Below are 13,581 nucleotides of genomic sequence, written 5' to 3' on the forward strand. Positions count from 1 at the left end.
TGCGTACAGACTATGTAACATATTATATAACTTGTGTTTTATAACACGTCCACATTATGTAACCTTGTATTCAACATTATAACATAAAACAATACTGTACATATTAGAATAACAATGCAATATAATAATGTTATATAACCGTTTTAAATAACAAAAGAAAAACAAAAAAACGTAGATGCTGGGTTCGTCCTAGCATACATATCAATAACATGTTATTATAACATGTTTTATAACATTCAGTGTCCACATTATCTGAAACAGGTTGTATATCAATGTTGTATAACATGTTATGTTATATAGTCTGTACGCACCTTAAGAATTGCTAACCGTTAAAACATGGTAAAAACTTTAGTTCACGTTGTATAAAACCGAAAGAGTGAAAATGTGTCATAACATTTTTACATATGCAGAGTGACACGAGAGTGATAAGGACGAACTATTCAAAAGCTATTTGTGGTTTACAATGTAAAATAACTCTTGTTGCCAAAATTTATCGGAAGTAGTACCTTCACTGAAGTAGTTACAACTACTTTAACAAGTATAGACTAAATATGTTTTAAATTCGCGACAAGTTAGGTTTACAGTACATGAAGATTTTCACAGGATTTAGACTTTGAGATATCGTTGATACAGATTTTATGAAGGAGCTCCCGGGCGATGCTGAGAGATATGTGGGTACGGGAGCTGGCCAACTTTGAAGGTTTTGCGTCCTGTATACAAAAGTATATATTAGTTATATAATATTCCATGTAATTCAATCAGATAAATACAAAGTGTATATAATAAATGTTCGAAATATGTACATTATATTAATTTTATAAAATTGATGAGGGTGATGCCAAATATTTAAACACGGCCGATCGACACATTTTTTGATAGTCTTTGTTGAGCTTCTTCCGGGTTACGTGTTCTCGTGCATCTAGCATTTTTTATTTGGATAATACATATATACTTTTTGTTAATTATAGTAGATTATAGATACGTCCACTATTTAGAATTTTATAGTGAGTGTTTAGTGCGTGTTTAAGAACTATTGTGAGGCAAGGTATCAATCATCATCAGTCTAACCTCTTTTTGTGCCCAAACTAAAAGTAATCCAAATCCTTACGGCTGATAATATTGTGTGCCTATCTTCCTGTAAGGAGACATTGACGAGGTATGTACTCAGGACTTTTTATTTTAATATGAATTGTGTATCGACGACCATACCGTTCTTTGTGGTACAGTTACTATGGTAACACAGGTACCGGCAAACAAACACTGCTCACGATTAATTTGTTTAGAATATCAAAATGCCGACTTATATTGGTAACAGTTTGATAAGTGACATAATTGTCAAATAACAGTTTTTGATACATGATTTCTATTTTTTTAGTTTATTAACTTTTCAGGAAATAAACGTAACATTTAAGGCGCAAGTTTCCGTACCTTATTAGTATTTACTAAGAAGTGTACATCTAAATGTTCCTTATTCCATTTTATTTTTCTTTCCGCAATTTCTTGTTATATTTCTTTTTTGATTACTACTATTTTAATTTTATTATGATTATGATTATATTCTGTTTCTCTGTGAGTGTTTCGTTACTAATAAATGTTATGTCAGTCTGTCTGACTGTAACGTTATCGAAACCTACCTGTGTCAGTTATATATTTAAGGTATTTCTTACAAAATATTTTAATGTACATAATTTAATGAAAACAAAGTTTGTAAGCTTTGGTATACCTTAATAATCTTATATTAATCAAGTTCAGAAAGCTAAGGTTCGATAAACGAGCTTAATTAAATGTGGCTAAACTTTCAAAGTCAATATATGAAGTAATTTATAATTAGTTTAGATTTAAATCAATGTTACTTTTAGAAGTTTATTAATAATAATTCAGAAAAACTCTAGTCGTAACTTATTGTTTAAAGAAATCAGCTACCGATCAAGTATTAAGTAATAGGCAATCTACAATATAATTGCCTATTGCTTCAGCGTGCAAAATCAAAATCAAAAAACGTTTAGATGCATCTTAACGCATGCATGATGATGCAACGCATGATGAATGTCAAAAACGCTCACAAAATTCGCGAAATAGCGAGACTACGCCATCTGAGATTCAGATTCCTGCGGTCGTAGGTTCGATCCTGTGTACCAGTAGGCTTTCTGTCTTTTAAGCATCTAAGACTCGCTCGTACCGTGAAGGAAAACATCGTGCATGCCTCAAATCCAAAAAATCGGCGACATGAGTAGTCTATGAGATAAAAATGATCAAAGTTACGTATGTATTCTGAGGCTAAGAACAATATAGGGTTGTACCGCCACTGGATTATTATTACATGGCAGGAATATTAAATTTCACTACTCCCAAACGCATATGGCAGACCAACGATGCTAATTCGGCTCAAAAATAATTCCTTTGTTGGTCGGCTTTAGTCCCTTTGGTAGAATGCCTAGAGTAACCCCTGAGGCAAGAAACTTCAACGGGTTAAAACATTTTATGTAATTCACCACATTCTAGATATTGTTTGTGTTGTTTATATGTTGTTTGTTTAACGCCGCTTGATTAAATAATCATTGGCCAGTTGTGATAAGTTAAAGTACGGGAATTGACAAATAGATTTACATTTTTTTTAAACTGTTAGAAAAAAATCATAAACTTGGGCATACTACAATATAAACTTGTTATTATAGAAAGATAGAAACATTTTATTATACATATAATACATATTAATGTTTTTAGGTGCTTGACGTAATCAATTTTACAACGTAACAATGCTACTTGTGTGGACATGTTTGCCCCGTCTCACCTCCCCCAGACAAGCAAAAAAAAAAAAAACAACAGCTCAAGTCTAAGATTCTTTCCTCCAACTTCGTTTTTGTTCCCTTTGGAGTACTTGGGCCGTGGGGTTCAAGTGCACAGGCGCTAATTACTCGTAAAGATTTAAGTTGGTGATAGAACCAGTGACCCCAGACCACAGGAACCAAACTTTTGAAATTTGTTTTAATTTTCTTTTTATTAATTTTTAATTAGTAACTAAGTAGGTTAAGAAAATTGTAAATACTAACAATTATATAACTGAACTGGAATATTAGTTTTTATTAATATTCGTGTGGAAGTTTCTAATACTTTAAATACGAGTACCTAGTCCTGTACAAATGAGTAAAAAGCGTGTTTTCAATCGATTTTCAGTCAAAAATATTTTCTTTATAAAACGTTTTCGAAATCAAAATTTCATTCATCCAACATTTCTAATTTCTTTTTGGGAAATATACCTGTTTACCGATCTTCTTTGCTTGTTTCTTCTCTCTGCTCTCTTTCAAACGTATCTGTTTTAGAATCCCAACCAAAAGCTCATCGACGTTGTGTTGAATTCCAGAGGATGTTTCAATAAACTTGGAATCACGCGATGTGGCTAAAGCTTTTCCTTCTGTAACAAAATATAATAAGAATCTGTATTTTTTTTAGCAGTGTTGGCCACTGTCTTGGGGCGTACGACTCCCTGAGGTCGTAGGTCGGTCCCCGACTGTGCACCAATGGACTTTCTTTCTAAGTGCGTATTTAACATTCGCTCGAACGGTGAAGGAAAACATCGTGAGGAAACCGGCTTGCCTTAGACCCAAATAGTCGACGGCGTGTGTTAGGCACAGGAGGCTGATCATCTATTGGCCTATTAGATTAACAAATTATCATGAAACAGATTCAGAAATCAGAGGCCCAGGTCTAAAAAGGTTGTAGTGCACTGATTTATTTATTATTATTTTATTTCTGTTTTTTTTATATTAAACTGCATATAATGTTTTTATGTTAAACTGTAAAACAAAAGGACTGACGTGCCATGGCAGTGTTTTGTTTTCTAGTCTGCCATAACCACAATACATTAATAAATTATATTAATCAGCAATATTTTTGTTAATCAATTGTCCACAAATAGCGCCACTAGAAATCATGAACCTTTAAATAAACCTTTTCACAAACTTTCGAGTATGTGACGTAACTCAAAGTTATAAAATTAAATTTTGCATTAAATAAGTACCACTCAGCTATGCTTTACTAAACTTACACACAGCTTTAGCAAGACTTACATATATATTAAATGCGATAAATTTTTGATTTGATTTTTTGAGTCTCTAAATGTACAATTAACATGGAAAGTACTGTAAAGAAACCGGCATGTGTAATAATAAAACAAGCAAGTAACCGATAAAAAAAAATGTAATTATAAAAGCTAATATTACTAACCATTAGTAGTAACCTGTCGCGCTCTTGCTAGATCAGCCTTATTTCCAACCAAGACTACAGTTCTATCACAAGTGAACTGTTCTCTCGCAAGGTACGCCAGCAGTTCTGCTGCCCTGGTGAATGAGCTTTTGGCGACAACAGAGTAGACCACGACGCAAGCATGCGGCTCGTAGGTTGAAAGGCAGTTCTCCACCTGATAAAAGATCGTTCAGCCTCAGTCTGGAGATTTGTTAAAGTAATGCAATTATTAAAATTTGTACTTATGTGTAACAATTATTGTGTAGAAATGGCGCTGGTATCAGCTGCCATTGTAATTTTAATTAAATAACATCAAAGTGGAATTAGTTCAAAACCGTTATATGGTTTCGAGTGGTGCTTTCAGTCGCTAGACGACAATATTCCTATCGTTCATAGTCAGTACCTACCTCTGACTTTCTACCTTCATTTCTTCTCGCGTAATAAAAAATCCTACACGTATCTTCCTGCACCATTATTTAGCTGCTACCATCTTTCCTCGTTCCTATTACTACTTACATTGTTTACTCTCTCCGTAATAGTAATCTTATTTCGAATATACTTGGAACGTAAGGAATTAGTAACATTTATCTATGTTTCGTGTTCTGGTTAGAGATATATTTAGTTACATAATTAAAACATTATCACAAGCCCCATCCGATACCTCTATATATACTTATCGATAATGAGAAATGATATGTACACATATTTAATGTTAAACACCTCTCAACTGTACTATTAAAATGGCCGCTATATTAATGTTTAAAAGTAAATTAAATAACTGGTATATTATATCGTAAGTATATCTCAATAAAACTGCGGAAAAATATCCGCTTGAGCTAAAAGCAAAGTTGACGGTATTTAATTAGTACTAGTTGTACACGTGTTCACACAAAGTCATAACGTATAACTTCCCTTCCGGTTATGCTAATAGAGGCTATGTGTAAATAGAATGGCGATGCACTTGCACTGGTACTCCGTAACTTACAACAATACTACATACAATAGCCGATTTCAATATTGAGTTGTATCAAGGTTGTAATATCAGCGCCAGGGAATTTAAACTACATCAACATTGTGCACATTCGTTATCTGTATCGATATTGCTATTGTACGTTTTCCGGGTTCCATTACCGGGGAATAATGCACGTTGGAGGCCTTGAAAAATAGTTAAAAGAAAAGGAAAGGAAAACCATTATTACGCATAATAAAAAATGTTTAGTTAAAGCAGAGAGTGCACTAGCCCCCACACTACGATTCCCTGTGTCGTGGACAGCTAGTCTCTTCCATTTGACATATTAATAATTCGAGGCCCTAATAATTTCTACATAACACTTACAATTTATAATTAAACTATTGTTGCACAGTAAGAATACTTTCTGTTTTAGCATAGGACAGCTTGAGAAATTATGCTGAAATATGTGCATGTCCGATTGTGTGGTTTTAGAACTGCACAAACTTATATAAAACCTTTGCTGAGTCCAAAGGCTGTGAATAATTCGTCGAGATATCTTACTTAATTTAAAAGTTTTATTTTTTGTAGTAATTGCGTAAGTCGTGGCATTGTAGTTCTCATATTTTCCTTTCGTAATATAGGTAATAGATATCTCTTTAGTGTAACTATAATAATTCGCCTTATCGTGTGGCATTCTACAACAGTTTTAAGGCCATTTATTAATATAAATTGAGAAAGTTGCTACGTACTTATATAAGGTATACATAATAAATTAGAAATTTAACTCTTGTAATCTACGATTTTATATGCTGTCTAAAACTGAAAGTATTTTTGTTGGTCTAGAGGCTTCAGCGGACCACTCTCAAATCTGAGGTCGTATCGTAAGGAAATCAGCTTGCCTTAGACCCAAAAGTCGACGGCGTGTGTCGGGCACAGGAGGCTGATCACCTACTTCCCTATTAGATTGACATATGATCATGAAACAGGTACAGTGATCTGAGGCCCAGACCTAAAAGGGTTGTAGCGTCACTTTTTTTTACATAACTAGATTTACAGTTAAACGTTGAATGGAGCTTTTATAAAAATAATGTAGAATTTGGTATTATTAAAACATTCTCCTTCAATCATAGGTGCATATAGTTAGTATGTCTCGTTTGTTTTTAATCCAACCACCTGCTCGTTCCGTAAAAATTAATAATACATGTAAAAATGGCTACTCACAGACATTTCTGTACTCGGATGATCGATGAATATGAGCTCGGACTCCTCTCCATCAAGTAGTACGGACACGGATTTTTCACCGAACTCGTCGTCTGTAACAATGATCCATCAATTAAAAACATTTTAAATATTCAAAGTAATTCTAAAAGCTTTTACTTTTATATAGTTTTTTCTAGTACCAGGAATGTTGGTTATGCAATAACAGTTAATAGTAATGTTTTGTATATTTAAAAACATATAAATATAAACGTTGTCAGATGTCTGCAATCGTTGCGAACCATTTTTGTATATTCAATAAAAGCTTTTTTCAAAAGCTTTAAATAGCGAATATAAGGGAAATCGCAAATAAATGTAGGTATTATCTGGAAGGAAGCAATTGTGTATTGAAATACAATAGCGGAAAAATAAATACAACTCATTGATTTCTAATCGCTTTGTAAGCCACCACTGCTCTTGTCCTATAGTGTTCGTTATTTAAGATGTTTTTTATAATAAAGTTCGTAACTGTAAGGAATTTGTGATGTGGCGATATTATTTTCAGTTTTCACTTTCACAGACGCTGTCCTATACACATATCTTAAATACAAAATTTCCATTTAAAAACTTATCAAAATCGGTCCAGACATTTATTGTATTACGGCTTTGTCGGGAAAGATACAACCGATCAACTTCAAATTGTTGAATTTTCAATCATACTTAACCATAGACATTACGATTAGCTATCAGTTGCGTTTAGTTATATAGTTTAACAAATTAACGGGTAGACTGATGTTTTGACTATTGTTCGTTTTTCTGTTTGTTGCGTTTTGTTATACCATTTTTTATGTCCCACGGAAACAGGATAAAAAGTATCTTATGTCCGTCTCTTGGTTCTAAGCTACCTCCCCACCAATTTTCAGCCAAACTGTTTAGCAGTTCTTTAGTAATGAATAGTGGAACTAACACGACATCATTTATTTGATGTTTTTGGTCAAACTCAGAAATAAACAAACATATCTTTTTAAAACATAGTGAATACATTTTTGTGTTAACCTTTTATCATGACTACAATTTTTTTTGAATACCTAATACATCATTTTAATGGAGAGCATTTGAGAAGTATGTTTTATTTTTTTTAAATATTCATGGGCTAAAAGTCAGGAGTTTCAGTAATTTTGGGAATGGTAATAATGACATAACTTAAAAAAGGATATATTATATAGACCCTTATTAAAGTTACTTTATATAAAATACTAGCTGGCCTGGCGAACATCGTACCGCCTAACAGTCGATTCTTTATTTTTTTTAAATACTTATTCTGCTATTCGGGGTCTAGCTAAGATAAAAAAAAGAAAGTTGATAAGACAACAAAGACATTATGTCAAAAAATTAAAATTTACCTTCCCGGAACCCCTCCACTAACACTTGAACTTTAAGATATGGTAATAAAGTTCAAATTGGCTTTTAAGTATTATTACGAATATTATGTATGGGAATATAGAAAAGTGTTGTTTTTAGACTTTTTCACTCATTTTTTTTAATTTTTCTTTCCGTAAGAACCATCCTTGTACTTCAAAGAATATTATAAAAAAAGAATTGGCCAAATCGGTCAAGCCGTTTTCATGTTATGTCATGACAACGGAAAACGGGTTTCATTTATATATATATATATGTCAGCGTATTTTTTAAACTTGGGGCAAACCAGATTATGGCGCCCCTGATGGTAACTGACTTCACTGCTAATGGAAAGCCCACCAAACGTATAACAATGTATATAAAATGTAAATAAAAAACTTTTAGTGACCTCTGTCCATCATATAACAATAATAAATGTTATTAATTATTCATGTATTTAGTATACTATAAATTTTCTTTATCTACTAAATAAATACGTTTAAATAACAAACGTAGCTGCGCAATATTAAAAATCGTTTAGTTCCACGATAAAATTCTATCTGGCACATCGTTTATTCTCAATTAAGCGGGAAATCGCTAGTCGTGTGCATTCGACTGCACCGGACAGCCGATAATAGCAAAACATCGACTACATTTCGCTTTATTGAACCTTCTTTTCTTCATTGACAATAGGACAGACACAATACGGCATTTGAGTGATCATGAGAGGTTACAATTTATGATAATTTACAGTAATAATACAACAACCTGCTTTGTGAATTTAAATTAATTTCTGAGTATTATTTATTACGGGCTCATCCATATACATTTGTATACCATATGAATTACTCCTACTACTAAGGATCTCTATTACTTCCTCTAAAAGCTAGGTAAGACATTTAGTGAACTAAATTTGGTCCCTAACTAATTAAAATAATGCTAATACTAAATAATAATAATTGTTATTAGCCATGCCTGCAAGCACTGAATATTTAGTATTATCTTCTATATATATAAAAAGAAAATGGTGTTCGTTTGAGGCTCTTTCACGCTTAAACCACTGATCGTATCGACATGAAACTACCACCATTCGATGCGAAATTTTTTCTAGATGGTTTATGGCTATTTATTTTTTTAATTCCAACGTTCCTTCATTTTTTTATTTCTGTTTTACTTTTATGAAAATTTTTCCCGCTAATAAAAACAAAAGAGGCTTCCTAGAACCGCAAAACGTCAACATCTGTTAAAAACTCGATTTTCGAAATATTTCAATTTTCTTAGCGGGAAGTTAAAAAGAAGAATAATAAAAATATGAAAAAAAATAAAATAATGAAACATAAAATTTATTTTAATTCGTCCAGCAAAGCGGGCGCGAAACGGCTAGTAATAATAATAAATAGTATTTAGATTTTTTATTGAGCAGTGTTGGCCTAGTGGCTTCAGCGTACGACTCTCACCCCTGAGGTCCAAAGTTCGATCCCCGGCTGTGCACCAATGGACTTTTTTTATATGTGCGAATTTAAAATTCGCTCGAACGGTGAATGAAAACATCGCCAGAAAACCAGTTTGCCTTAGACCAAAAACGTCGACGTGTGTGCCAAGCACAGGAAACTGATTGCCTACTTGCTTATTGACAAAATATGATCATGAAACACACACAGAAATCTGAAGCCCATCTGAAAAGCTTGTAGCGCTGCTGATTTTTTATTTTTATATTAATTCAACTACGAAACCATTAGCTGCATTTTAAATACTGCTTAATATGTTGAAAGGGTGAAAATATTAATCAAAGTTAAATTGAAAGAGCGAAGGTGCGAAGAGAATGTTAATGAAATTGCGAGTCGAACGCGTTCAACCGTTCAAATTGGTCACAGGTGCCAATCGATACAATTCGGAAGGGTTATATTGATTTTCAAATACTTAGGGCTTCATGATAAGAGAGATTGACTCATTCATTAACAACTTTATTGGAATAGATTATCAAAACACAGATATATGTATGTCTGTACTAAACTTGAAATAAATATTGAGTAGTTAAATACAATTTAAATTAAATATCACTATTTATTTATTGAAGTATACCACATTATACATAATATCATATATGCGGTATATGTTAAAAAGTATCTTTTCTAAAATATCTGACAATTTTGGTAAACAAATGTTACAACAAACAAAAGACAATAATGTCACTTGGATTTGTTGCTTATTGTTGAGGAAAAAATACCAGCAAATTAGGTATGAGATAGGCACAATGTCTTCTTTCAAATTGACCATAAAACAATTTGTCTAATAAATATAATATATTTTGTCTAATAATAAAATCTAAAAATTGTTTATAGAAATCAATAAATAAAGCCTTTATTCTCTGACCGTTAGTTACGAACAACATAATAAATAATTAGTAAGAAAAACAATTAGCTACAGCAATGGACTGTAAGTCACACCGAAAAAGTGTGCCATGACACTGCCGCCTCCTATTTTTTTATGCACTATCAGAAAATACTAGAATTTTTGTGGAACAAATCGTTTGAAAGTCGTAAATAATCCGACGAGTTCGGCTAACGCCCACGCGCTTGAGCCGCCGGTACCAGTCTATGACCATCAAAATTGTTTTTTTAATTTCGTAATAAGACCCTGTAGAACCGCCACACTGGTACAAATGACCAACTATTTTGTGTCACTATCTCCCGGTCTATTAAGTCTAAGTTTCTGAAAATCATTCATACGAATGGCTTTTTGAAATAATTTTCTGGCAGGCAATGTAATTTTACGCTATTGTTTGTACTAGTATAAATATTAATAAAAAATATAGCTTATTTATGATTTTAGTGTAATGAATGCATTACGGCGGCTGCATTTTTAATAGCAAATTTAATGCTATTCATTAAAAACACTGTGCATATATTAATAACGCCTCAAAGCCGATTTATCAAAGTGTACGTTGTGTGTAGTTTTTAATAAAACTTCATAGCTTTTACTATCCTCATATGAAAGAGCGTATCGTAATAATAAATTCTTCGAATATATAACAGCTGATTGCTTCCACCCACATTCTATGATTAAAGGGAAGCTGTTCCTATATTTATCGTATTGTCGAACATTGTATATATCTTATTGATAGGTTAGTCGAAATACGCATTTGAAGATATAAACAGGTTTCTATAACTTTCGTTATTATATAGATTGAGTTAAGATTTTAAGAATTAGTTTGAAGAGTCACAGGAACACTAACACAACACTATTGCTCCTAAATTAATAATAATGGCTGTGAAATTATTACCTACTTTTACTACAGGCTACTAAATAGTCTGTCAAAACCCCAAGTATTGGAGGCTATAAGCTGATTAGACTTTCGAGCTCTGTGACATGAAATGATAGTGACAGGTGATACCAGTGCCATTGCTCCGGCATATATATATATACATATATTTACTCATTTTGCTGTTAAATGTATTAACAGCAAAATGAGAACACTTAAATAATTGGAAGGGCAACGGCCCCTCTGGTGCGCCTGGATTTTTGTCGGATTAGCTTTGTAAGTAAAATTTGTCTATAAAATATTCTACGAAATTTTCGTTATTTTATAAATTTAATGTAATTGATCTTAAACAGTGTTCAGACTTAACTGCTAATAAAAATGGTCGTGAGAAATAAAGTGCTCTATGCCTATTAGATCAATCTTATGTAATAAGTTTTTATATGAAACAATTAGTCTAAAATATTATCTTGTTGTGAAATTTAAATAATAAACACCAATATTTCGCCTTAAAAATGCTATTGTACAATCTTTTAAATAATAAAAGAGGCCGTACTAGTCCGTAAAATATACACGCCTTTGTTGCGGAAAAATAGTACTATTTTTTCGAGTTTATTTAGATTTTAAAAAGCTAGAGTCCCTGGATCTCTTAGTGGTTTTTGGTAATGATGTAAATTTCGCCGTGATATATTCCATCACTGAACGAGCAAGTATTTATTGAGAACATAGAAGTTAAATACAACCTCAGGGCTAACAGACGAATGATTGATTATTCACTACACTGCTTCTTCCAGATATTAAATTAGCTTAGTACCGCTTGTTCCTCCCTCCATTATTTGTAATTCAATTTATAGAATAGCAATTTTTATTGCCAATATAAAAATGTAATAAAAATAACCCTTGCTAGTTCCCCGCTCCTGTAAACGTAAATAAATGGGCCGTAAAAATGAATTGAAAGCTTCCCAAGTTTATAGATCACTCTTTAAAGGCCAAGGTTTAAGCTACAAGTCACATACATATATATATGAAAGTATGTTTATGTTTTAAGCTCCAACTAGCACGAATAAGTGGGAAAAATACTCTCCTTCAACGTTGATTTTGTTATCTTTGAAGTACTCTTAGGTCGTGGGGTTCAAGTGCCTGTGCGCTACTTAAAGGCTTTAGTTGGCGCCTGGTAGACAGTAATGGTGACCTCAGAGCTGATGCTTTCCACGCTCAAAAATATCGCGAGAAAATCCCGCTCATTTTTTATTTTTTTTTAGTGTTCTATTTATTTATTTTTAATTATTATATAGTTATACAGTCACAAGACATATTTCCTAATCTATAAACGGAAACACCCACGCGTGTTCTCACGAAATATGCTGACGGACTGTCTAGCTCCCAGTCTCGATTATTAGATATTAAGTTAGTCTTTAGCTAATCACCAATGTAACCGGTCGAATAAATATTAATTAAAAATAAAATTTTATTCTTTTTAAAAACGCTCCAGCGCTCGCGTTTTGACTATATATCTTACAATGTCAATAAATAATACTTCAAAATAAATAAAACGTTTGAGAAGAATTTATGATGTTTTCGTAATTTTGTTGGAAATATTAGTAGTTTCCGACCACTTGGTTTTTTGTACCAAGCGATTCCAACTTTGCGACATCAGTGCAATAGAAATAACTACATCAAAATTAAGTATAGTTAACAGTTGTTACTGGACCTGTTTGGTTTTCATGCAACCCTTTTGAGGTATAGATTTTTGATAACAAAAATTGATACAGACACTAAACGCTATAATTTAGCTAGATTGCAGTAGGTACATACGACCTAATATGTTCAAGGAAAATACAAGAAAAATAACAGTAGTGTATAGCATAACGTGGTGTCTAGAATCCATTAGCAGACAAGCCTTCTATTTAATTATATAGCCTCATTTAAATTCACATGATAATATAATAATAATTACCTTACCATATGGGCTAATTTAATGGAAGACGTAAATGTTAAAATGTCTCTAATTTACGTAGCATAATAAGACATACCACGTAGCACTCGATGTCTATTCGTAGCGGGTCTACACATTTCGTAGCAAGCACGTCCCTTGACCGTGTCAGCACGTAGATTACTTGAAACTTTTGTGGACTTTAATTTAAAAATTACGAAATTCTTTACTCAGACTACAAAAATGTTGTTTTAATAGAATTTTCTTACGACAATACAAATAATATTTAATGTATTTATTAAATAATATTATAGAAAAGCTTGTTGTTATAAATTGAATGTCCATCATGACTGGCATTGACGATAAAAACATTGATAAAAGACCATCAATGAAAATGAAATTTCACTGTAAGAAAAAAGTCCAAGAACATTTTTATCCTAACCCAATTCCTCTCTAATCTAGTAAGTGCGTTTCTTCCCACGAGTGTTTATATATCTCAATAAGGCTTGATATTTTTGTAGATACTGAAAAAACATCACGACGTTATCGTTATGATCTTTACATCACCCGAGAGCTTTTAACTTTAACAACTTTTGGTAT

The 13,581-nt window shown here is 32.4% G+C and overlaps 1 protein-coding gene across 2 annotated transcripts in view; it reads right to left on the minus strand.

Moving 5' to 3' along the window:
• Positions 1-247: 247 nt before the first annotated feature.
• LOC125050626 overlaps positions 248-13,581 on the minus strand; it is a 55,940-nt gene continuing 42,606 nt past the window's right edge. For both annotated transcript variants that reach the window (XM_047650586.1, XM_047650585.1), the window contains 4 exons: positions 6,416-6,507; positions 4,225-4,417; positions 3,258-3,412; positions 248-710 (listed from right to left, as the gene is read on the minus strand). In XM_047650586.1, coding sequence (XP_047506542.1) covers positions 579-710; positions 3,258-3,412; positions 4,225-4,417; positions 6,416-6,507 — 572 coding nt within the window. In that variant the 3' untranslated portion in view covers positions 248-578. The remainder of the gene's footprint in view (positions 711-3,257; positions 3,413-4,224; positions 4,418-6,415; positions 6,508-13,581) is intronic.

This window comes from Pieris napi, chromosome 6 (assembly GCF_905475465.1).
Source record: "Pieris napi chromosome 6, ilPieNapi1.2, whole genome shotgun sequence".
NCBI classification, from domain to species: domain Eukaryota; kingdom Metazoa; phylum Arthropoda; class Insecta; order Lepidoptera; family Pieridae; genus Pieris; species Pieris napi.